The sequence below is a fragment of the Balearica regulorum genome, chromosome 5 (genome assembly GCF_011004875.1).
Source record: "Balearica regulorum gibbericeps isolate bBalReg1 chromosome 5, bBalReg1.pri, whole genome shotgun sequence".
NCBI lineage: Eukaryota > Metazoa > Chordata > Aves > Gruiformes > Gruidae > Balearica > Balearica regulorum.
The window spans coordinates 45554328-45579129 of record NC_046188.1 but is presented as its reverse complement, the minus strand read 5'-3'; the positions used below and the strand labels follow the sequence as shown (position 1 = coordinate 45579129).

The 24802-nt window shown below is 46.0% G+C and overlaps 1 protein-coding gene across 4 annotated transcripts in view; it reads left to right on the top strand.

The window, feature by feature from the left end:
• The window catches only part of CD82 (CD82 molecule), a 41347-nt gene extending 16918 nt beyond the window's left edge, over positions 1-24429 (top strand). For 3 of the 4 annotated variants that reach the window (XM_075754687.1, XM_075754686.1, XM_075754685.1), the window contains exons 2-9: positions 2074-2155; positions 7666-7738; positions 11537-11661; positions 12743-12817; positions 18836-18943; positions 21200-21391; positions 21685-21768; positions 22267-24427. In XM_075754687.1, coding sequence (XP_075610802.1) covers positions 2093-2155; positions 7666-7738; positions 11537-11661; positions 12743-12817; positions 18836-18943; positions 21200-21391; positions 21685-21768; positions 22267-22344 — 798 coding nt within the window. In that variant the 5' untranslated portion in view covers positions 2074-2092 and the 3' untranslated portion in view covers positions 22345-24427. Of the gene's footprint in view, positions 1-2073; positions 2156-7665; positions 7739-11536; positions 11662-12742; positions 12818-18835; positions 18944-21199; positions 21392-21684; positions 21769-22266 lie in introns of all 4 variants that reach the window. The other variant, XM_075754684.1, reaches the window with a different exon arrangement.
• The last annotated feature ends 373 nt before the right edge of the window (positions 24430-24802 follow it).

Here is a 24802-nt window from a genome sequence, read left to right as displayed (position 1 = left end):
ATCTAACATGAGCAACGCTTGTTGAATAAACTTGCTGTCATTAACCAAGGGTAAAAATCTGCTAATAGAGAGCCTTCACTCACTTTTCATAGGTTGGTAGTGATGCAGCTGTTGTGTAGAGCATCTGTGCTGGAACAGAACCAGCTCATAGCCAATGGTTGCACCTGGAGGGACTGGAAATGAGAACGCCACGTGCTTGATATTTGGTGTAAGTATGGACCAGAAACTATTATAGAAGCTTTCCCCGGCTAATTTGAAGGACCTGCTTTTGGGTGCTGCTGGCTTTATGGACTCTGACATGAGGATTTAACTGGATAAAAAATAACTGAGATGATGCTAACCTGGCTGTGCAGTAAGAGTTCCTTAGGTGCAATCACTGCTATATAGATGGGATTTTTAAGATCAGCCTGTACCACGGCTGGCTGAGACTGTATTTCTGTGTTGCTTTCTCATTTCAATAGCATCTTGCTAGGTGCTGTGCAGCGATGGGCTTAGCATAGCCTCTAGCTATGGCATCCTTTGAAGTTAGAGCAGTAGTGTTGTCTTCAGCCAAGGAGTTCAGACTCATGCTCTCCTGTGGTAGTTGGAGGGTGACCATTGCTTGGTGGGAAGACTAGCCAGATATAATAAGGCCCACATACCAGTTTAGCTCCAGAGTTAACCTAAATATTTAATAGGATTAAGCAAAAGCCTTTGATTGAAAGAAAAGAACGTACTGGGCTCCAATGACCCTCGGTACACCCAGGCTGGCAGCAGGGAGCTGTTGGGACTGGCTCTTCCCAGGTCATACTGGTATCCCCAGCATAGTACTGCTCTTTGGCTGTTGCTTCTTAAAGCAGCATGGTCTGTTTTGAGCAAGAAGCTTGCTAGAGCAAATTTTAAGGAACTTAAAGTCCTCTGTTGACTATGCAGGAAACATAACTGAGCTTGGAGGAGGAAGAGGCAGCAGGAAAGCTGACCTCAGAGATGTCCCTCCACCAGTCCTCATGTGTTACTTAGCTGTGCTGCTTCCCCAGGAGGAGGCTTACTCCGGTAGCAGGGATAGCCTGTGGGACTTTTTTCTAGCTTCTGAGCTCTTTGCTGTCAGGCAAGTGATAATTGAACTAGCTTGCCGTAGTACAGATCAATTTATTCCCAGGGTCCTATAGCACAAAGACCTGATGAGGATCCATTGCTGATAAGCTGCCTAATTTGCAGTATTAAGAGCAACCTTGTCATCTCTTCTCCTGCTTTACATTGCTCAATTACCATGACTGAAGCTGAGTTAACTTCAGATACATTAAAGTACCTTTTCTCTGTGGTGAAGATCTGCCCTGGAGTTTGTCTCTTGCCCTCTCAGTATTGCTTGCTAGCTGATCCATGGGTGCGTGCAGTGTGTACCAACAAACTGAAACCAGCATCCTATCTTACCAGTGCTCCCACACTGCCTCAAACTTTTGAGATTGGCTTTGGAAACTGGGACTTGTTGAAATCTTGCCTGTCTTGATCTTGCAGAATTAGTAGTATGTAACCATGGAGCAAACTTGCTGGTCCTCATAAGCTGTCAAAGCATCAGGTGCCAAGTTGCACATAGGAAGTTTGATTTACTGCTGCCTTTTAAATGGACCCCTTGGCCTTGCCTTTCAGTGTTCCTGCAGCTGCTTGGGGGTCATGAGGAGATGAGACTTTTGGAGGGAGGGAGCTGGCCTTGTGAGCTCCTTCTTCGGATAAGCACATCCTTTTTCTCTGCTGGGAGTGGTAGTAGCTTTGGTGTTTTGGTTCATGCTGTTAATGCAAAGTCTGTATAAATAGTGATGGAATCAGCAGTGTATTTGTGATTAAATCCCTTCTGTAATTTCTGATAGTGTTCTCTAGGAGATCTTGGCAACAGCAGCTGTTTGTAGTGACTGTGGTGTCCTGTTTTGCTGCCTTGAAAAGGCGATTTGGGTAGTCTATGAAGCAGGTGCCTTCTGTGTGTCTGCTCTGAGACCCACCAGATGATCCAGAGCTCTGCACAGGGTAGGGGTGTTGCTCTGAAACTACCTGGAGGACCTGACACTAACATAACTGGATGTCTGTCTGTTGTCCCCTTAGGTCCTGTAAGTGAAAGAAGATGGGGTCTGGCTGCCTAAAAGTCACCAAGTATTTCCTCTTCCTCTTCAATCTCCTGTTCCTTGTAAGTATTGTGGGTGTCTGCAGAGCAGAAAGGAAGGCCTGGACTAAAATTAGCTGGTAAGGTGTTTTTCCTGGATGTTGGCCCAGTGTGGCCATTAAATAAAACAGAGTTTTGGAAGGAAGGAGGGAATCCCTGAAGCTGAGGGACATGGGAGCTGCAGTGCAGCTCCCATGTATTTCGAGCAGCTCCACTCCCAGTACCCACTTGCTGTCTCCAGTGCACACAGCTCCCTTCCTGCAGTGGGAAGGGAAAGCAGGAGTTATGTGTCCTTTCTGGAAGAAGAGCAGTTGTAACTACTTTCTCTGTCACACCTGGAGCAGCAGCTAAGCTGCCTCTGAGCAGCAAAGTTACAAAACTCTGCCAAGTAATGGCAGTGCCCTCCTAAATAGGCCAGGCAGGCTTCAAAGTACAACTCTAATTCTGTTCAAGTCCCAGCGGCTGGTTTTGATTTTTAACAAGATGAATTAGTCCAAGTCCCCTATTTGAAATGGAGTTGGGAGGTGGGGGAGACTGGGCCGGGCTTGCTTGGGGAAGTGAGGCAGCCCACTGGATGCAGTTATTTTCAAGTGTGAGACTCAGCAAAAGATTAGCTCCTTTTGGATTAGAGTGGGTCTGGGAGGGCCACACATTCTTGCATGCATCCTTTTGTGAAGTTTAGATATTGTGTGTCATGTAGACAGCGATGATACTGTTGGTGCTACCCTCCTGCAGTGGGGTGGTGTAGTGGGGAAGTATACGGTTTCAGCTTTCCGCATATTGGCAAGAAAATAGCCTGTCTGATATTGTTATCCTTTGTGCAGTGTGTAAGGGGAAGGAAGGACCAGGCTGGGAGGGCAGGGAGGGAAATGGAGCATGATAAGGTGAGCACTGCTTTCTGGTCTCTGTCCCTGCACACAGCTTCACTCTCGCTTCCTGCATTGCTGTGCTGTGCCGCTGGCCCGTGAGCTTGAACGTGAGGCCATTTGGATCTGGTTTCCCTTGGCTTACTCTGCTGGCTCTTTTCTCTCTGTGTTTTGCTTCCATCCTAAGAGTAGTTAGCTCTGGTCTAAGGGCTGAAAGTCAGGGATGTGGGAGGGAGAGGAGAGTTTTTTCAAGTGCCACTAGATCTTCCAGAGTCTGATTTGGTTCACTTTAAGGATAGGAAAAATCTATTTGAGTCAAGGCCTGTCATCCTACTAGTGCAGGATTCCTCTGAAGATGTACTAGCATCCAGGCTATCCCCTCTCTTGAAAAGATGGTACTTCTTAAGCAGTGTATAACTTAACCAGTCCACCCTGGGAAGCAGAGCTGCATTTATTAAGACAGTGTTTGAGTCTTGTTGAAGCGCAGTACCTGAGCACTGTCTAGTCTTTTATCCCTGAGCCTAGGTCCAAGTTCATTAGCTAACCTCTGTATAGCGAAAGTTCTCCGAGAAAGCCAGCCTAGCATAGGAGGAAAGGGGAGAGATGACGGCCTGAAATACTACAGTGTCTTACAACACTGCCACTGTTTTTGCTGGATCCTATCAATGGTGTTTGTGGTGTCTCTATTCTATATTGCCCTCTTCTTCCCTTTCTGAGCTAGGCATGGTCAGGGGCAGCCTGCAGGGATAGCTGTGCTGTCAGGAGGCAGACTTGAACTGCTTCATCAGGCTGACCCTCATCTGTGCTGAAAAGCTTTTTCCTGTATTTTGCAAGACACCGGGAGGATGGCAGGCACTGATTCTCTCTGTGGGTCTTGGAGCTTGAGCCCTCCTGTCTGGGTTGCAAGTGATGGAAAGCAGCTGTTCTTTGTCCGGTGCACACCCTGCTCCAAACAAACTCCTCTGGTGTGGCAGCCAGCCCCTTTCCTTCTTGGGGAAAGCTGACCGGATGCACTGAACTGGGTCTGGAGAGTAAGAGTTGTAAGGTGGGGTGTGAGGAGGTCTATGCTGACTGAAGGGAGAAGCTGCTTTAACGAGCTCTTTGCTCAGCCTGCTGTACAGCACAGGCACTGTCTTCCTCTCAGGCTGCTCTGCAGAAGTGGGGTCTCTGAAGCCACTGTGTTCTGGTGGGGAGCTTGATGCTTCTCTAGAGTGAACACTTTGAGCGTGCTTCTGTCTCAACTAATGACAGGCTTTTTGCACGTGCCAGATGTTGAGGAAGTTGGTATCCATTACTCTGTCACTGTCATAGGAGGTAGCTGACATGAGAAGCTTTTTCAGCTACGGTTGTTCAAGATCTGAATGGGGATTCTTGAGCTTATACAGTGTGGTAGATCAGCATTAATCTAGTAGAGGAACTGCTTCTGTTGAGCTGCTGTGAGCTCCCAGCATGGACAGGTTTTGTATACCTAATGCTGGTTTCCCAGCACTGCTGAGTTTTGTTGAGGAGAGTGCTTGCACAAATGTGAATGTTAATGCTGGTGATGGAGTTCTGTCTTCTCTGGACCCTGAGCTGAGCCTCTGTGATTGCACCCTGTGCAGGCCAGCCCTCGCTGTCTGAAGTGTGTTCTCCAGCCTTGCTTGGAGCTGATGAATTAAGCCTTTAGAGACACCAGCGACTCTTTTAGAAGTTAGTCATTGAAATAGCACTTCACTACAGCTCAAGGTCTATGAGAAGGTCCCTTGCTATAGCTGAAGTAGTTCAGGGACTTGGTGGTATTTTGCAGCCTTACTTCGGGGAAGTGTTTGACCTGCTTTGATTAAAGGGAAGAAGGTTATCTGGACTGCATGCGTACTTACTACAAAAGATACCAAAACCATAATCTTGAAGTATAAGCTTAGTTTCTCTAGCCAAAACTTAATGCATCTCCATCTTCTTGAGCAGCAGACGTGGGCCACAGCAGATGCTTCTCCTTAAAGGAAAACACTTCTCTTAAATAGTTTCCAGAGACTGCTGAACTTGTCCAGAATATACAACTGTCTATCCTACTTCTTCTGTAAATGGAGCTGAAGGCTACTAACTAAAAGCCTGGAGTTTAAGAGCCTTTCTCTTGGCCCCTGTGCCAGGCTCAGCACTACCTCATGAAGGCAGGCAGTGCTGGGGGAGGACAGTCGAGGACCCCTGGCTGATCTTTCCGGAAAAGTCAGCCAGCTCTACCACAGCTTAGTTCTTCACTGGGCTCTGCTGTGGGAAACTACTGGCCCTGCCTTGAGGGAGCTGCATCCTTCTGGCTTGGGTGTGGAAGGGGATCTTGCTGAAATCAAGGGTGAAATCTCCACCCCCGTGGTGGAGGGTGGACATCATCCTCGCTTTGGGAGTTTAAAGCAGTGGAGCAGAGGAATTAAACTGTGTGGAAGGCAGATGTGATTTCTTCTATGGAGGGTCTGAAGCCAAGCCAGTGGCAAAACCAGCCTCACTATGCTGTGCAAACTCCTGAAGATGCTAAGCAGAGATGCTATCCTGCTAGGACGTAAATATACTGTTAGTTAATAGGATAGTGTTTTCTCCCTGCCTTCCCCTTTTAGTGTTTTCCACAGCAGCTCCTGGCAAATGTGTGAGTCGTGGACTAGAGCAAAGATCAGAGTGAAAACAGGCCTTGGATAGTCTGAGCACCTCATAACAAATAACTTCCCAGGAACTCAGCTCAGCAGCAGTTCTGTGTTTTGTCAGCAACAGCAAAGCTTAGGTGACATTTTAGGGTCAGCAAGCCAAAAGAGATGTCACATACAGCCCGGATTGCATCTTTGTTAAGACAAATATTTTAGTAAGACTACAGTTTAAATGTGAGACTGCCTCAAACTGTAAATTCAGCAGTTCTTGGCAATACCAAGTTTGAGAGGAATTTTTCAGGCGCCACAGCTGTTGCATGTTCAAGGGGCCTTTCTAGTCTGATCAGCAGACTGAGTGCTGCGGTGCAGCATGTTGAGACATAAGGCAAAGGGGAATTCTTGTTACTGCCATCTCGTCTTTATTTCTTTTTCTTTTTTTCCTGGGATACAACAATGACATGCTTTCTGTAGCTAAGTCAGTCGTCTTCATTTGTCTTCAGAGATGGGAACTTGCTTGGTAACTTTCTAATCCTGTCCCCAGAGCTAACTACTTGTTATGTTCTCTGCCAAGCTAGGAAAGCTTGCAAGCAGCTTATTTCAGACTGTTGCTTTATCTTTGCTCAGAAAAGCTTCTTTGTATGAGAGCTGAAACATAGCGTAAATTCTCAAAATGTGGAGCCAATGCTTGTCCATACAGCCCTCTCTGTCAGCTTGCTTCAGGTAGTGGTTTGGCATTTCCCTTGTCTCCCAAATATAGAACATTCTCTAATGAAGCACAGAATTGCCATCTCTCTTAAGCCCTGTCGGTTTATTTAGTATTTCACTTCATCGTGTCTTGAAATCCTGCTGGTGTAAAAACTGCCACCCTCAGTTCGTGTCCTCTGGAAGCATCTCACTTGCACTCCATGTCATTCCTTTGTTTCTTCAAAGTCTGTTTTAGACCTTTGCACAACAAGGGGTTTCCATGCTTTGCCACTTCTAGTTGGGTGAATGGCACAAGTTTCAGCTTCTTATCAAACCTGCAAACTTACAGGCTTCTCAGCATAGTTACTTTGTTATGGGTATAATAGTGCTCTGATCCTAATTTGGGAGCAGGGATCATCTACATGCACACACTTCATAGTGCAGTATAAAACATGATGATATCTGGAAGCTAAAACAGCATATACTCCCTCCCTCCTCCCCCTTTTAAATGAGGTGGGAAAGCTGTATGTCTCTTGCCTTCTCAATTCAGCATCTGGATTCAGCTGAGTCCTCACAGGAACATAGTGCTCTGCTAATCCTTGCCCTAGATAAGACTCTGTGGTGAGAGAGTTAGAGACTATGGGTGATGTTTCATAATGCTTGACTCTCTGGTGGTGGTAAGATGTGTTAGCTTGAGGGGCTGGGGTATTCTGGCATAAAGTAGGGTCCAAGCCAGAATGCCTAAGCCTGGCTTTGGATGGGGCAAAGCACTTCATGCAAAGTGAATGCTGCTGGTTTTTTGGTTGGTTTTGGGGTTTTTTTTGCATTTGTGGGTTCAAGCCATAATAAAGCCATAACAGAGACTGACAAGCCAAAAGTTTCCTTCTTGGGAAGGTTCCAGCTGTCAGATATCTAATCCTTTGGCACCTGGCTCCCAGCCCAGTCCCATAGGGTCAAGGACTTCTCTATTAAAAAAAATAAAATCTTTAAAATCATATGCTAGATGTGTTTGTCCTTCCTAGGTTACTCATAGAAGCTGTGTGCTTACCTTGTACTTCTGACAACAAGGTTCTAGCAGCAGGAGGTCTCTTCCTCAGACTGTTTTGAACAGTCTTCCATGCATCATCTCGTTCTACTAAAATACTGTGAAGGACTGCCAAGCCAGAACCTGGGGCTCCTGTTCAGTTGGCTGAGGCTGTCTTCCTGGAGTCATGCTAATCCTCGTTACTTTGGGAGGAGTACCACGGGGGAGATGAGTGGGAACAGTAAAAGAATGGTTGTTTTTACTCTGGAAGTATGGAAAATGGTGACTGCCTCCTTCTTATTTGCCTAAACTAATAAGCCAGCTATGTATGTTTTGTTCTTGCTCTTTCAGATCCTGGGTGCTGTGATCGTGGGTTTTGGAATATGGATTCTGGCCGACAAAACCAGTTTCATTGCAGTTATACGTAAGACCATGTTTCTTCATCATCTTTTTCCTTCTGAATTGCCTCGAGACCGGGGCTGTGCTTGACTAGTATGGGGATGGCAGTGCTTTTACGCATGGTCTGTGACCTGAGCAGTAACGTGGTATATAGCAAGATGGGACTCTCGGGGACAGGGTGAAAGGGAGTGACCCTGGAGAGGCAGCATTCCTCCTAGTCTTGCGGATTGCAACACCAGAGTCAGACTGAGAGACCATTGCCTCTTCACCCAACAATCCCTAAATGTAGGGAGTAGTATTTTGTCCTATGTTCACTGCATGCTGTGCGTTTCTGCAACAGCTTCCTCATTACCATCCTATCCAAAGCTCTCCAATGCCTTAATGTAGTTTTGCTATGCAAGTCCATTATGTTCTCACTGCTTTCTGTAATGATCAAATTCAATTCAACTGTTTTAAGTGTCAAAGAAAAGAAGGTACCTGGTTTTATTGGTTCTTCACGTACATTGGAAATATCCAGTATGTTTGCTCCTAAGCAGTAGAGGATGCAGATCTGAGGGGGGCGGAAGGTGTGGGGCTGTGAAGTCTTTAATGTTCTGGCTTCTAAAGCACACTGGATTGTACACACTTCATGAGACTTTGCTGGGACATCAGAGATGTTTTGTGTCACTGCATGGGCAAGGGGCCTTCCCCGTGAAGTCAGCCAAGAGCATCAACTTGAGTCTTAACAGAGGGTATGCTTCCTGCAACAACCAAAAAAACTGAGCTGGCAGGGCTGTAAGTGGACTATCACCAAATGAGTAGCTCAACTCTGTCTTCCACAAACTCTGCTTCCTTTGTGCGCTTTCCTAGAGGGTCCTTCAAACTTTTCTGCTCAGTGGGTCTGGTTACCCATTGCCACTATCTCCAGAACGGCTAACCCTGGCACCAGTGTCAGATGTTGCAGGAGGACTGCACGTGCACTGCTTGCAGCCCCAGGGAATAAACAGTAATAGCGTTCATAGCCCTGTTCCCAACTACACTGATCATGCTTTATCTCCCAACGCTTGCTGAACACTGTTGTGGTTTAGCCCAAGCCGGCAGCTAAGCACCATGCAGCTGCTTGCTTATTCCTTCCCCAGGTGGGATGAGGAGGAGAATCAGAAGAAAAAGGTAGAACTTGTGGCTTGGGATAAGGACAGTTAACTAGGACAGCAAAGGAAGAGGCAAATACAGCAGCAATACTTAGAATATACAAAATGGGTGATGCACAATGCCATTTGCTCACCCACAGGGCCCAATGCCCAGCCTTTTCCTGGAGCAACGGCCACTCCTCCCTGGCCAGCTCCCTTTATATACTGAGCATAACGTCTTATGGTATGGAATACCCCTTTGGCTAGTTTGGGTCAGCTGTCCTGGCTGTGTCCCCTCCCAGCTTCTTGTGAAAATCAACTCTATCCCAGCCAAAAACCAGGACAAACACTGGCCTGGCTTTGGAAAGCGCTGGGTGGAGACAACACCCCTACTAATGTCATACACACAGGTACTGCTGCTTGCTCTGTTCGATGTGCTGGGGCATCTGGCTTGCTACTCTAATACTAGCAGGGTGAGAAGCACACTAAGGGCTGTTGGTTAATAAAGTGGGGGCAAGAGTAGAAACATGCTTTTAATACAGGCAGCTGCAAAGGAGCTTACCAGGACCTGGCTGTTTGCAGCACCCCTCTCAGTCTGAGGTGTGTTTGGTACCAGTGGGCCAACAGCTGTACCCCAAAGCTGATGGGTGTTAATAACACTTGTGAAGGTATGAAGTCCCTGAGTTTGGCTCTGCGTCTTCCCATTTTACCCAGAATGTCTGCTAACAGAGCACTTAAGGATTCAGCTTCCTTCCTGGAGACTTCCAGCATCAGCTTTTTCTCCCTGCCCCCTCGCTTCCTTTCCCATGCCTTGCTCCTCTTTTTTCTCTGCTTTAGTAACCCGGGCGTTGGGGAGGGAGCCCGGCACAGCAGGGCACTCCAGCCGCTGCCAAAGGAGCCTGTTGTACTTGCTGGGCTGCCTGCCCAGCGCAGGCGAAAACACGGAGCGATGGCAAGCAGAGCAGGAGTCGTCTTGCCAGCAAAGCCTTCTCTTGCAATTCAAGATGCATTGCAGATGAGAAGTGCAAGCACAGCTCCTGTCCCCCTGCTATTGTCGCTTCTCCAAAGGGTTTTTGAATTGGAAATACCTTTTACTTTCTTCTAATAAGTTGACTAAGTAACTGCTTTCTAGCACTGTGGAGGTGCTGCAACCTGGGCACTTGAATGCTTGTGTAATGGCTGAGCAGATTTTTCAGGGAGGGAATAGTGTGGCCTTGTGAAGGCCACTCCTGTAAGGCTGCTGCTTCAGTAAATGCTTTGCAGTATCAGGACCTGATCTGCACAGCAAGAGTCCCAGGACTGCTAAGGAAGGAGGAGCAAGATCTTGGGGTTTGTGGCTTATGTCCAGCCAGGGAGAGTCTGACCTGGAAAAGAATCAAGGCTGAAGTGTCTGAAGTGACGTCTGTGTCAAACAGCTCTAGTTCATTTTTTGATAACTGATCTTTTTCATCTGTTTGGCATGTTCTAGGGAAAAAATCTGGAAGCTGGTGACTTGCACCAGGTATCAGAAGTGGGGGAAATGTGTTGTGGGGGACAGTGTTAGTCTGGATTTGGTTACACTCTTTCAACCTATTTCAGGAGGAGCTCAGAGGAAACTTGCCTCCTGGAACTTCTGTCCAGGAAACTAAATACTGAGCTCTAGGAACATTATTTTCATTAATCATTGGACATCCAGAGTTCCCCTACGCTGTGCAGCTCATGGGTTTAAGAATGTCTCTTAATGATAAATGAGGTTTCTGGTTACTATTTCTAGACAGAGTATCTCTTCAACTTTTATGCCTTAATGCTGGCTCCCTCCAATCCTATTCTGCAAGAAAGTCGTGTAACCAACTGAAACGTAAGAGCTTGTTTCTTCTGTTTCTCGCAGTACTAAATGTTGAGGGGAGAGGATTGACAGCACCAGCATGCCTGAGATAATACTACTTCAACTTGGTTGAAAAACTGTTGAGTGTTCAAGAGCACAGTCATTCCAGACACAATAGCAGGGGATATCTAGGAGGATATGTAAAAGTAGCTAATTTGGGTGTGATACCTGTTTTGATTCTGGGATAGTATCTATTTGCAGGGGGTCATACACATGTGCTCCAACAGCCTGCAGTGAGTGCCTGGCCACCAGCCATTCAACACTGACTTGTCAAGTAACCTGTCACATCATCTATGCTCAACACTAGCTGTAGCTCTCGCATCATGTTTCATTCCATGGAGTTTGTGTCCCACTGTTGACTGCAAGGGTATAAGTAAAAACAGAATGGCTGGAACAAGGAATAGTGCATTAAAGTGAAAAGCCAAACCAAAAAGTTTTTAGGACTTAAAAAAAGCTTCCCTGAGAATAGTGAGGGGAATTGAAGCAAATAGAGAGTAGTTGTGGAGTAGAACATACTTCATCTTACTCTCACTCAAGAGTGCATTCATGAGGGAGTTAACAATCCAGTAAGCAGCTAACTTTCTCCAAACAAGGTTCATTTGTTTAGAGTGACCTTGAGTCTTCCAGGCTCTGAGATAATGGAGATCTGCAGGTTGGGTTTGAAAGTCTCACTTCATCTGAAGACACCCTGAAGCAGCCTTCTGTCACTGTGTTCAACACACTTCTGTGCAGTCTCTTTGTAGAAGACAACAGACTATTCTAAGTGGATATGGAGGCAATTCTGTAAATGGTGATGGCAGACGTACTTTTTGTCAGTAGCTAACTTTGTTCCCTCTCCTGGCCCCTACAGAGATGTCATCTCCCTCCCTGAAGACTGGTGCATACATCTTCATCGGTGCTGGGGCTCTCACCATGCTGATGGGGTTCCTGGGCTGTCTTGGAGCAGTCAATGAAATCCGATGTCTCTTGGGTCTGGTGAGAGAATTCATGCTATGTTTTAGATCCACCCTTTAATACCTCTCCTGCAAAATATGTTGGATTGTAGGTGGGGCTCAGGTCTCCTGGGTATGGTACTTCTGCTAAGTCAACTTAGATCCAATTCTTAATTTGCACACATTAAATTCTCCAGCAGTCAACAGGCTGCAGCAGCAGTTTCCCTGACATTACTGATGATGAGCTAAAAACTCTGCAAGATGAGAGAGGATGTCACTGACACTTCCTGCAAACAGTGGGTTGAGGACTACCAACTGAGGAGAGATGTCTCAGGTGACCATGTACCTTGTCCCCCCACCCCAACTTCCCAGTTGGCATTGTGCTCTCAATGATGCAAGGACAAGTATCAAGGGCAGTGAGAGGGAAGAGTAAGAGTGAGTGTGTCCTGCTGTGCTGCAAAGTCCAGCTTCTGTGGAAAGTGCAAGGGTCGAGAGAGACTTGACTAGGAATGTTCTGTATGTCAGGACCTTTCTTCAAATGGTTCATCTATAGGAAATTTTCTGTCTGTGATGGATGAGATGACATATACCTTGGCCTGCTACTTGACTCCTACTTATGCAGAGCACATGTATAGGAAACCAAGTATGGCCACATTGTGTGTCCTACATCTCCTAATGTAACGGTAATAGCTGCCACTGTTTAAAAGTAACCTCAGATGTCAAATTTTCCTTCAGGCAGTTTGCTGGTGAATCTTAAATTTAGATCCTCAAACAAATACATTTTTTTTAAAAAGGTCATTGGCTGTAAAAATAATTAAAAAAAAAAAAGGCTTGTAAAATTGACTTTTCTTGCTGTGGAGGCTTGAGGTAGGCAGAATCCAAATGACTGAGGTCAGAGCAGACTGGGAATGGAGCTGGAGTGGGAGAGGGAGCCCTGCACTAGTCTGATGTAGGTGCTTGTCCTTAAGCCTTTTACTGAGGAGAGTATTGTTGATAGCATAGCTTGTCTGCAGGCAAAGGTGTTGGCTCAATGACAACTTCTGTATATGAATTCTTACTAAAACTTGTGCTATTATGTACAGACCTTTCTAAAGGCTGATAGTAGTCTTCTCTTTTGTTTCCAGTACTTCACCTGCCTGATGGTAATCCTCATAACTCAGGTTGCTGCTGGACTGGTCATCTACTTCCACGAAGAAGTGGTAAGAGTTTCTTACTGTGCATGTTTTCCTTGGTCTTGGTTTGGGGGAACAGGAGACACATGGAAATTCTTTCTTCCAAACTGGGCTGTACTGTTACCAGACATAACTGGATTCTACTTTCTGCTACTGCAGCTCAGCAGCTTTGCTGTGTGGTTTGCTGCTTCTGTATCTGCCAGCCTCAGTAGTACTACTTTCTCAAGGATTATGAAGCTCTGTTTGGTATGCAGGCTTTATTTTTGGGTAGTGGGAACAGTAAAAGGAAATTCCTGAAAGGCTTTTGACCACATCTCCTCTTGATCCTGCTGCAGACTACTATTTGGGCATGTAGCAGCAGTGATTCCTGTTACCATCACTGGTGCCTTGAGGGGTTACCAGCCTGAGTGATTGCTTTTCTGACTGGCCTCCTTCCTTGTGTCATCTTGTTCCATCCTTCCAGTGCTTCTGCATCTGTATGTAAAACTCTCCTTGGAAGAGCTGTCCTTTTTCCCCAAGAGCAAACCCAAGTAGCTGACAGTTCCTGTACTACAGTTTGAGCTTAAAGCCAAGTGGTTTAACATTTTGAAGTGGATCTCTTTGTCAGGAATGCAGTTTCACAGCGTATGCTTCTAGAGCTCCAACAGGCTTGGTAGTGTAAAGGGAATAACTTTTGAGCTACTTAAGTGCATTGCAACAGCCTGTCCTGGCTATAGGTTCCCTGGCCAGGGCAGTGCCCGGTCAGGCCTCCAGCTGTGTGACAGCTGAACTGGAAGCCACATTCACACAGTGGGAGTAAGTTATAATTGTGGAGTCCCTGCTGGCTTCTGTCCTGGTATGCAGGCATCTGGTACCAGTTGTGGGTAACGCTGTCCTTTGCATATAACCGTATATCTATACCACTGCGTGGCTGTGCTTGCTTCTCCTAAGCCAACCCTACTGCTAGGTGGTTACAGAAAGCAGATGGTTGAGGAAGTTATGGATGGGGCCTGCTGGTGAAGTTTGGGGGTGGGAGGAGGTGCCTGCCCTCAGCGTAGCTGATATGAACTTTGTGCAAGTGGCTGTGAGCCACTGTTGGCTGGGTTCCTTGTCAAATGTGGTGTGAATGTAGCTTGCCCTCTGGGCTGGCTGGAGATAAAGGAGAAACTGAAACGTTGGCTAGCTGGTGTGTAAAGTTACAGCTTTAAACAAGCTGCTGATTCTCAACAAAAAAATCTGACTAATGCAGAGGAGGAGGTGTGGGGATGGGCATTTCCCTGCAATGGGGAAATAGGACTTTTTGGACCATGAATTTCCATACCTCCGTTGGTATTTCTCCTCTAGCTGTCACTCTACTCTAGAAAACTCCAGCTTTTGAGCTGTAGCTCTTCATTTGAACCTCAATTAGACGAGGGAGAGAATGAAGTGCTGGGGGTTATTCTGCACAGCCTTTGGAGCCGATGTGGCTGAGATCATTACTTGTACGGATCCAGCAGAACGGTAGGGGAAGCTGGGCTTTGAACAGATGCTCCTGTTCAGTCCTCAGTGAATGAGAGTTATGGAAAAGCTCTTCTAGAGCCCTTCTATTTCAGGGGTCCTCTGAAGTACCTGCCTTGAGCACTAAGAAAAACTGTTTCAGGAAGGTCTTGGCTGAAATCTCCCACACCCTGGTTTGTGGTTGTGCTTCAGTGGACATCGCTCTGCTTCACTTGATGTACGTCATCCCAGAGCAGCTCAGAGCACAGCGAAGCAAACCGAAAACTGCTCAAGATTGAGTCCCTAGATGTCTATTGTGTTTTTTGTGTGTGTTTTGTTTCTTTCTGACTTCAGGAACTTGGTTAGATATAAAACAAGGAATAACAAGAGTGGAGGAAAGGATCTTGGATCCAGAATGTAGCAAGGTGATACTCCTCCACTTCTTGTAACTGAAGTATTTATTTCTGCACTGCAGGAGAGTAGACAGGATTATTGTTGTACTTCTCTACCCTTTTCTTGATTAGTAGCTACTGAATAGACGGGGGTTTTTTGTTGGAATATTTGTTTCTTTTCGGTGTCAAAATCCTTCCTGACCCCTGACATATGAAAGTATGCTGAAATAGAGTTAGTGCAACTAAGAGGCTGAGTTTCTGACAGGAAGAATGCTCCTTTGCATCCCCCATGGGCATTGCTAGAGGAATGCCCCCTCAGACTGGAATTGCCCAGTACTACTGGGAGGATGTTGATGCAACATCTGTTTCCTTACCTCTGTTGGTGACTGAAACTGTGTGGTAGGGTGGGATTTTTTGAGAGTCAACGAAATAGTAATGTCACAAATGTTGCAAATGGCATTCTGCTTTGTGAGCTGAATGTTGCTACTCGCCTACATGTAGTGGATCACAAGCCCCTAAACCTAGAGAGCCTGAGCAGGGTCTCTCTTGGCCTAGTTCACACAGTTATCTGCAGCTTGGTTCTAAGTGCCTTGAGGAAGGAGAGCAGTGGTCTTCTGGGAATTGCCCTACTTGCTAGCTATTGTTTGCAGCAAACAGGCCTGTGTGATTGCATGCAGTGACTTGCCTGGGGCTATGGACTATGCATTAGTTTCAGAATCTGAAATGACTGGAGAGGTGAGACCCCCTCTCCTGTTTTTTTTTTTTGAGCCTGTTTTCATGTGCAGGTTAGATGCTAATAAATGCTGGGAGAAGGATCTAGCTTGAGCCTCGGACAGAGGGACAGGATAGATGACCAATGGTGTGTGACAGGGGAAGAAGCTTGCATGATTCATTCTGAGGCTGGAATCAAAGACCTATGCTCTTGCCTCTGGTGTTGAGCTTTCCCCAGCTCTTTCTTCAGTAAGCCTGTGTGAAGGGGAGACTGACAGCCCTGCTGCTTTCTGGCAGTGATCCGTGGCTTTGGTGCCTAGGCTTTGAATGTCCCTGCTGTGGGGTGGTGGGGTTGTGCCTTCTGACACCAGGCTAGCTAGAGCTGGGAAGCAGCAGGAGCCCAGAAGGCAAGGGTAGCGATTTCTTGGAGCAGTTATGCTCTACACAGCATTGGCTTTAAATGGGTGAAGACAGTGAGGATGTTGAAAGCCTGCCTAAGTGTTCAATATACCTTTCTAGCTTATTGCTCTTTCAGTTTTCTTCTGCCAAGTGCGGAAGGATAATCAGCTGCAGGTGCCTGTGTTTCCCCTTTGGGCTGCTCTGCCGGTTAAACCCGTGAACAAGCTGTCTCTCTGTGTACTCTCCAGAGCTGTGCTATTGTTTGCATAATATTTCCCCTTTCTCCAATTACTCCCTGAAACACCTAAGAATACCTGAGGTTTTCTTTAACTGAAACACCTAATTTTTTGAAACCAGAGCTGTTTGTAAGGCTTCTTGCCTGTTCTTGTGTAAGAGTAGAGGAAGAGCAGAGATAGAGCTTCCCTATGCAGCTGTGATTGGGAATATCTAGTTCAGGCCCTGTCTCTGCTTGTAGTGGGGTCCTGGGATGGAGAAGAGAGGCACTGCCTGGGATTCTTGCAGAAGTGACCCTAGGCTCCATCTGGCCTAATAGCTAAGCGGCCAGATGGGCCCAGAGCAGGACAACAAACCCAGCTCTGCTTGCCTCCCCCTGTGTGTGTGGAGTAGCAGTGTGTGGGAGGGGTGAGGGTGGGAACTCAGAGGTTCAGTAACTGATAAGGCTTATGGCAGCAGCTAAGGCCAATCTCTTTAGTGAGAACCAGGTCAGGTTGCCCTGATTTGAAGGGAAGGAAAAGGGGAAGCAAAGTAATTAAAAGGGGAAGAGCTAGACATCATGAGAAGAAAGATCATGCAGCTCCCATCTGTCTGGCCTGACATAGCTGATCCCAGTGAGCTGAGCTGCATTTTTCCTAGGAAGCAGAGTTGCTGATATAGAGAAGCTTCTCTCTGGCACTACACACTGCTTCCTCTTGCTGGGTGTCCCTGCATTTGCCATGGTCATTCTTAACAGCAAAAGGAAAAATAATTTCCACTGATTTGAAATACGCCGTAGCACCACAGACAAAAAGGTAATACATGGGGTGTGAGCATCCTAGCATTCAGGCTGATGTAACTCTGTCCCATCCCTCAAGCAGTCTAATGACACTTCTCTCCAGCCTCTTGTGATCTGTGTCTGTCCTTAGCATTAACAGCTCTTCTCATGTATAGGCTGGCTGAGAAGAGCTTCAGAAGGAGGTGGGAGGAAGAAGGTGAAGGAGTCTGCTGGGTGGTAGCTTGCACCTCTTATCAGACTGAAAGGTGTGCTAAATATCTCTGGTTAAGGAATGTGGGTGAAGGGATGATACCTGAGCTTTGTGATAACTGTTGTAGTACTTCCTGTCTTAATATAGAAGCAGCAGTTGTAGGAGTTTGGGGAGAGGTTGATCAATGCCTTGTGAAAAAGGGAAGTTTCCACCAGCTGTGTGTCAGAAAACCCAGCTGCACACAGGAGCAGTGACTCATACCTTCCCTGAGCACTGGAGATGAACTGCAGTGACCGAGATTCTGGACCAGAGTCTCACTTGCAGTACGAGGTTAGGAATATGTTACCTGCGAGTACTTAAGGCAATGTTGTCTTTCAGCTTACACTTATCTTTCACCTCTGTCTCATCTGGAGCAGGCAGCAGTTGTTCAGCCTGTGTCTTTCCAGGATAACCATACCCAGTTCTGTTTCATTATTGCTTGTCAGGTTTGTAGCCCTTCTCTGTGCCTGGGCAAGGACTTGCTAGGAAGTACCACTGCTTTGGTTGTTGCATTGCATAGTGAAGCTGCTGTCTTACCTTCCCTTCAAGACTGAGACTGTATGTATCACCTTATCTGTACTTGTTACTTTTTGGACTCGGCTTTTTTTGAGTGACTGCAGTTGCATATAACACTTCTGAAGAGATATAGTTTGTGCTTTGTACAATTGTTTTACTATTTTCCTGTCTCTCCTGGAAGGATTTTCCTGATGTGTACTAAGACTGTTTCTGTTCTCTGATTCTGGACTACTGGAGCCTGTAGGGCTGGCTGTTTGTTTTGTGGCCACCAAGCATCCCAAGTTTTTCTGTGGTAGATCTCTAGTTGTCCTCCATACACTATAACACTTATTTGCTCAGGACTCCACAACTGGTTTCTTGTGAGTTCAACTTATTTTCCTGTCTATTCTGATCTTAAGGGGATGCATGATTGCTCAGTCTGATGTATGAACTTCTCTGTGTATCAAATGTGCTCCTCATCAACACTGTAACAAGCATAATGCTGTACTGAATAAGCAAAGGAATTTATTCTAAGCCTCAACTTCTGAGGAACCTGAGTAGCAGTCTCCCATCTGCTTAATAAGCTTGACAAGAAACTGATTGGGGGAGGAAATGGGGATCTAGAATTAACTCATTTTCTCTAGAATACCTTTCCTCTTACACAGCAGCAGGCCATGCAACATTGAAAGCTAGGGTGGTTATGTTGTGTTTACTTCTGCCTTGAAACAAACTTTCTTAGCAAGAAATGCTACCTGGTCATCCTAGTGAGACTTTATCTTGGTAAACCCATTCTATATTTCATCCTGTTGATCGTATTTATTGCCTCTTCTCAAAAGCATAGACAAGACTGCAGAGTAACGTATTTGAAGGTCAGTCTGGGGGATTTGTCACTGCGCGATTGCTTTTTTTCTTTTAAACATTGCTTTATGTGCCAATTAAATGCTCATTTTCCAAAGACTTCAGTCATGGTTCATTCTGTTTGTCTTCTTGCTATAACTTAAAAATAGCTGTATTGTGGGAGTGGGGTAGCCTGAGCACTTGCTACTGTTTCCTTCAGATCCTTTGGAGAGGTCTAAGCAGAAGCTACTGCCCGTTCTACTTCTTTTTGCAGTGCTTGTAATCTCTATCTGTAGTTTGTCTCTGCTCTAGCCTCATTCACTGGAGCTAGAGCAAAGTAAAATGTTTTCACACTCATGACAATGATGAGCCCATTTTTTCCCCACTGTGGGGAAGGTGGACCCACAGCAGGACTTACACAGGTGATAGGGAGAGGTGCTATGTACCCTAAGCCCCAAAGAAGAGGCTACAAAGAATTAACTAATATAACTCTCCTGCCTTTTTTTCCTTGCCAGCTGAAAGAAGAGTTGTCCCACATAGCTCGAATTCTGATTAAAAATTATGACCCTTCGAATGATGATAAGAGGAACTCACAAGATGCATGGGACTATGTGCAAACACAGGTGAGTCATGGGGGAGGCAGGGGAGCAGCCAGAGGCAGATGATGCTATTTGTCAGTGCAATAAATGGTCTTTAAAACTAGGCAGAGGACAGGGAAATTGGTATTGCAAGAGGCAGTACTGTAGCATGTTGATCTGGCTGATCTATGAAGTTGCCTGTGAGGTTTGGTGCCTGCATACTAGAAAACTGTCTTGCTTGCTATTGCTAGGTAAGACCCAGAACCATTCCTAGTAGCTAGTATTGGCTGCATAGCCTAATGTATCTGGCCTATCAAATGGCACCCCAACACTTCTCCTTGTCTGCAAGGCCTCCAGAATACTATATGTGTGAAAGCCACAATGCATGCTATTTTTGTAGCAAGTAAAGTCCCTAGCTTATTGCCAGGCAAGTCAGCAGGACTGTCTGCCTTACTACGTGGTGCGTGTTGCTTGCTTATTGTGAGGGCTCTTCCGCAAGAGTAAGCGTTCTTGGGAGCCATCCAACCGCCCATGATTTCTGTTTTAGCATCAGGGTCAGTGCTTGAGCAACTAGGTCAGTGCTCAGGCACACTGGAGTCATGATAGCCGTTCACTGCCAAACCACAAGCTTGAGAGCTTGCTGACTGTTATGGTTAAATACATGCGCAGTGTGGGACTGGTGTGCAGTAAGTACAAGTAATAGCATTTTTTTTTTTCAGTCTGTAAAACACTGACCTGCAGTATTTCCCCTCCTTGGAGGGAGAATGATTTATTTATGTTTTACCACTGTAGCTGCATCTACTTGCTAGGGAACTCAAGAAGGCTGAGTCTACTGTGGAGAGAGGATCCTGCTTGAGGCCTTCTTTTATGTAGGAACAGAAGGAGGAGGTTTTGTGGAGGTGGAGAAGTCTAATTCCTCTCGTACACTACAGTTAGCATTTGAAAAAGGGTGGGTGTTCTGTAGACCAGTCTTGGAGTTAAAGTCCAAACCTCTGTGAGGCAGAGGTAGTTCCTTCTGGAGGCTGGATCTGCAACACTTGTTTGGAAACCAAATGCTCGTCCTGGTGTGGGTATCCAGCTGTCTACTTCTGCTCTTGTGTCCATTATGTCAGACTGAAACATTACACTTTCTTTCTGAGCAGGGGGGGATTTTCCCTAAACTTCCACCTCAAGTTTGATAGCCTTTCTGCTCTGTACCACCGTGCAAGTACTGGGATCCATGTGTAAGATCTTGGTCTTTGCTGGACTTCCCGATGTGCTTTCCCCTCCAGCAACTGCAGTTTTACCACGTGGCTGTATAGGAATGTAAATGTTTCTTCGGATGGAAAACTTTCCTCATCCCATCTTCCAGCCAGCCCGGATTGCAGCCAGGCGGGCGCAAACTTGCTGTGACTCGCTGGGGTTTGGCAGCATGTCGACGCCATCGTGTGGTGGCTGCTGGTGGCCCTCAAGAGCCACAGCTGAGAAGTGGTACCTTGCAATGAAAAGTTCCTGCTTCGTGTCTGCTCAAAAAATGTGTGCTACTCAAAGAAAAATAGTCTAGCACTTAAACCTATGGAAATGACATTGCTAGTGGAAGACTAGGTAGTAATCCTTTTGAGATGTCTTTGAATACATGGGATATCTTGTCAACACATTAATCTCTTGCCTGCCTTGCTTCTCCCTCGCCAAATCAATCTGCTGACAATTAACTGGAGGGACTGAAAAAATTCTCAAACATGTCACACAGGACAACTGCCTTCCTCCTGCTGACCCACCAGCAGCATCTGTTTTGTACTTTTACTTCTGTTTAGCATTGTCACCTGGAGATAAGATGAGGTTTGCCAGTATTTAGTTTGCAAAAACTAATCAAAATTACATTCTATAGAATTGATGTCAAGCTGTGTGGCCTGCTGAAATCTGAGTATCTAGGCCTCATGTAGTAAGGCTGGTGAAGGATACATATACCAGTATGACTGGTGTGCTAGAACTTTATGGATGGCCTGTGCTTGTTATAGTCAACTTATGCTAAAAGTCTGCTGGAAGTGGCCCTATAACTCTTGTCTTGCTAGCAGAGTCATTCTTGGATAGTAAATAATGCCCTGTATTCTGGACAGCCCTATGCATAGGTTATCATCTGGTAATCATGGCAATGTTGTAATGTAACTAATTCATGCAAACTGTATGGCCAGACTGTTGTTACACGGAGAACTCCTGTGTACTTCTACCTCCACTGCCTGTTTGTTTTCACGAGCAGTATGTTTCTAGTGCTAAGTGTAATACCATGATGATGATGTGTGTCTCTCTCTCTCTGCTTATTAGATTGCCTGCTGTGGCTGGGCTGGAGCAAAGGACTGGGAAAGTAATGAGATTCTTATCAACCGAAGCATGACTGCATATCCCTGCTCCTGCTCCAATAGCTCCAGGGAATTTGAGGTATATAGCGGTTTCTGTAATCTGGATGACCCTGTCAATGGCACTGCAACGTATGCTGACTGGCCTGTTCACAAGCAGGTGAGTGGGCATGTATGGGCCCTGTGAAGCTTCTACTGAAGTCGCCTTGTCTTTGTTCCTCTGGGAATTATTTAGAGCACTATTTTTATGTCAGTATTGCTTCAAGTACCTGTGGAAATGGGGACAAGAGGGGACAAGGATCCTTCCCTTTTTTGCTAAAGCTACTGTGAAACTTGGTATAGCATGTAACTGGGATAATCTTTGCATGCACAAGGAGATGTGTTATGGATTTTTTCAGTCTTCAGATACTTAGATCTGAGCTTCTTTCCCTTGTGACCATGTTTTCTCCATAGGGATGCATGGATGGTGCAGAGAAGTGGTTGAAGGACAACCTTGGTATCATTCTTGGGGTTTGCACTGGTGTTGCTGTTATAGAGGTAAGTCACTCCTTGATGTGAACTTATACTGTCTTATCACAGACTCTTCTAAAGGTAAAGCTATTTTCCCAAGTGATAGACACCTGGTTCAGTGGCAGTGCAGTTCTAGCTCTTAGTTGTGTCTACCTGGAGCTTTGAACTGCTGCTTTCATTGGTTGGATTAGAACTTGAACAAAGCCTTATCTACTTGTGGTTCCTGCTGCTGTGTCTGACGCTTGGCAATTCACTGCATGCGTAACCAGGAAGAATGAGACAAGTGAGATCCCACTTGCTGCCCTAGAAAGCCCATAGCATAGATTCTAGATGAAGGCACATCTTTTTTGCAGCAAAATATTTTTGTCATCCTGATTATTGCATTTTCCTTGCATTGGGGACCAACTCTGTTCACTTGTGTGGTGTTAAGGAGACCACTGTATTCTGCTCCCCTGTAGCACCCTTTCTTCCCATCTTATCTGTCTGGTTGCTGATTTTGTTCCCGTTCTTCATTACTTATTCCAGCTGTTGGGGATGATACTGTCCATTTCACTCTGCAAGAACATACACAGTGAAGACTACACCAAAGTGCCCAAGTCTTGAGTTGGCTGACTCCAGAGCTACGGCAACAGAGAAAGGAGCAAACAGAACATTCCTGCCTCTTACCCAGACTGTCCAACCATTGACCATGATTCCTGTGACATCCCATTTCTGATACCACTCTGCTAAGAACTGTTAGAGCTGCAATACAGCCTGATCTTCTGGCAATAGGGCCCTTGGGCCACCTGCATCCTGCCTCTGGATTATTTCTATTTCAAGAAGCAGAACTTAACTGTCTCATATCACATGAGACACCGATTAACCTGAGGGGACAGTGCTTTTGCTGCCTGCTCCATGTTAAACAGTACTATTCGTATCTCCATTCTACAACCCACTGGACCTAACATACAATAACTCCTCTCCCCCCTCATTCTCCTCCCACACAACTTTTCCCCTGCCCCCCAAAAGTCCCATGTCTTTTTCTCATGAGCCAGGATTGCTGTTGAGATTCCAGTGCTTTAGTAGCTTCACCTACTTCACTGACTTGTGGTGGTAACTGGTTGTGCTTTATAGGCCTTCTCCTCCCTTGCAGTTAACCTGATTCAGCTCCTACCATGCATCTTCCAGTCTAGGCTCTCATCTGAAATATCAAGCACTACCCTCATACTTGCTTCTCCTGCTTCTGAAGTCAGCTATGCCTTGCCTTCAGTAGAGCTCTTCCCTTCAAGCATGATGAGAAGCTACCAGGAGGGAGCCAAGCCTACCTATTTCTAGGGTGGCCTGGCAGATTGTAGGGGTGGTGCTCGGCTGCTTCTGGAATGGGACCCTTGGGTTCTGGATTTGACACTTACATGTTTCTCCCACTTGCCTCTTTACCTTTTCCTCTCCCCCAGCACTGCTTTGCTGGTTCCTGTCAGCTTGGAGGCACTTCAGAGACTGCTGCATAGTGTGGTCTCAGCCCCAGGCTGACTCTGCTGGTTGCAGTCTTGGGTTGCCAACTTCTATAGAGGTTACGATTAACTTGGTTCTTCCCCTGCCCACTTTATGAACATAAAATTTTTTAGCTATGGTTTTTGAGTATGGAGGGATCTGACTTGATTGCCGACACTGTATATTGGAGATATCACTGCTACCAGTGTCTGGTTTAGGTTCTGTAGTTTGGATGCAAGGATAAGTTGCTTTTATTTCAGTTGTCCAGTCTTTGACTCTTCTGTGGTCTGGAGCCATGGCTGTGTCCTGAGCTCTGTCTCAAGTGTAAGCACTGCAGCAGATAAGTAGCTGGTTCTGCAATCATGCAGGCTGGGTGGTCTCTGTACTTAATGGCTGGGCTGTTTGCTCTATTCAGCCAGTGGCCAGCAGCAAGGAGTGATGTAGAGCAGAAGTAAGTAGGAAATATACGTGAAAAACTGCCCCAACTTCTTAGATAAGGGAGCTGGGTGCAAATCCTCAGTCTTAGAGGTGGCTAGGGCACAACAGATTGCCTGCAGTTGCACATGTGTGCAATCACCCTGACAGCAGGAAGCTGTATGAGGGAGAAGTGGATGGTCCTTGCCTGAGGCCTGATACAAGGTACTTGGTGAGAGAGCTTTTGCCTTACACAGGTGGTCCCAGGACTGTCTCTTGTCAGGGGTGGGGTTGGTAGGAATAACCCTAGTAGCAGTTCAAAGGGATGGCTTCACTACCTACTCAGTTTTCCTTCTGGGAAGAAGGGCTCATGCAGGGGGTCAGGGACCCAGCAGTGGATCCCTGCTCTGTCCTTATCTTTGGACACAGCAGTGATTGGGGAGAGTAGATATGACTGGGCAACTGGTTTTTATGGAAGTCTGATAAGGCTTTGCTATTTCGAGACACCTGCCACCTCCTGCACAGATCCTTCAAGCTGACCTTTGCTATAGCAGAAGGCACCCTTCTTAGCAGTAAAGCTTGCTAGCTTTTGTAGCACAAAGTCTATTCTCTAATGTGTTCTTACTTGTAAGATTCTTGTTGATTTGTAAGATGCCAATGCTGAGCAGCAAATAAAAAGGAGCCCATGCTGGGTTTCCTTTTTTTTGTCTGTTTTTAGCAACATCTTCCTACTGGAAGAAATGCATGTACAGATGCAGTCTAGAGGGTGAATATTTCTGTAATAAAGACTTTGCTAAAAAAATACATCTCTGCCTATGAATTGTGCGTTGCAGTGGTTTTCCCCTTGCTTCCTCTCCACTCCTTTGGGCTTACGTGGAGACCACTGACACCTTGTTTTTTCAAGTTAGCAAAGGGCCTGTAAGAAGGTGTTCTGAGGCCAACATGTGAGATGGATGTTGACTGGGAAGATACTGCCCAGCCGTGGGAGGTGACAATATAGCCTTTCTAGGCTATATTCTAGAGTAAACTTTGCCTTGTTTTATGAAGGATGTCTGTCCTAGGGTGAACTGACTGAGTGGTAGTTCCTTTGAATTACCTGCTATCTCCTAAGCTAAGTGATCTCTGTTTTGGAAGATGTCGCTTCAAATCTCTACAGTCTGCACTGTATGAAGTCATA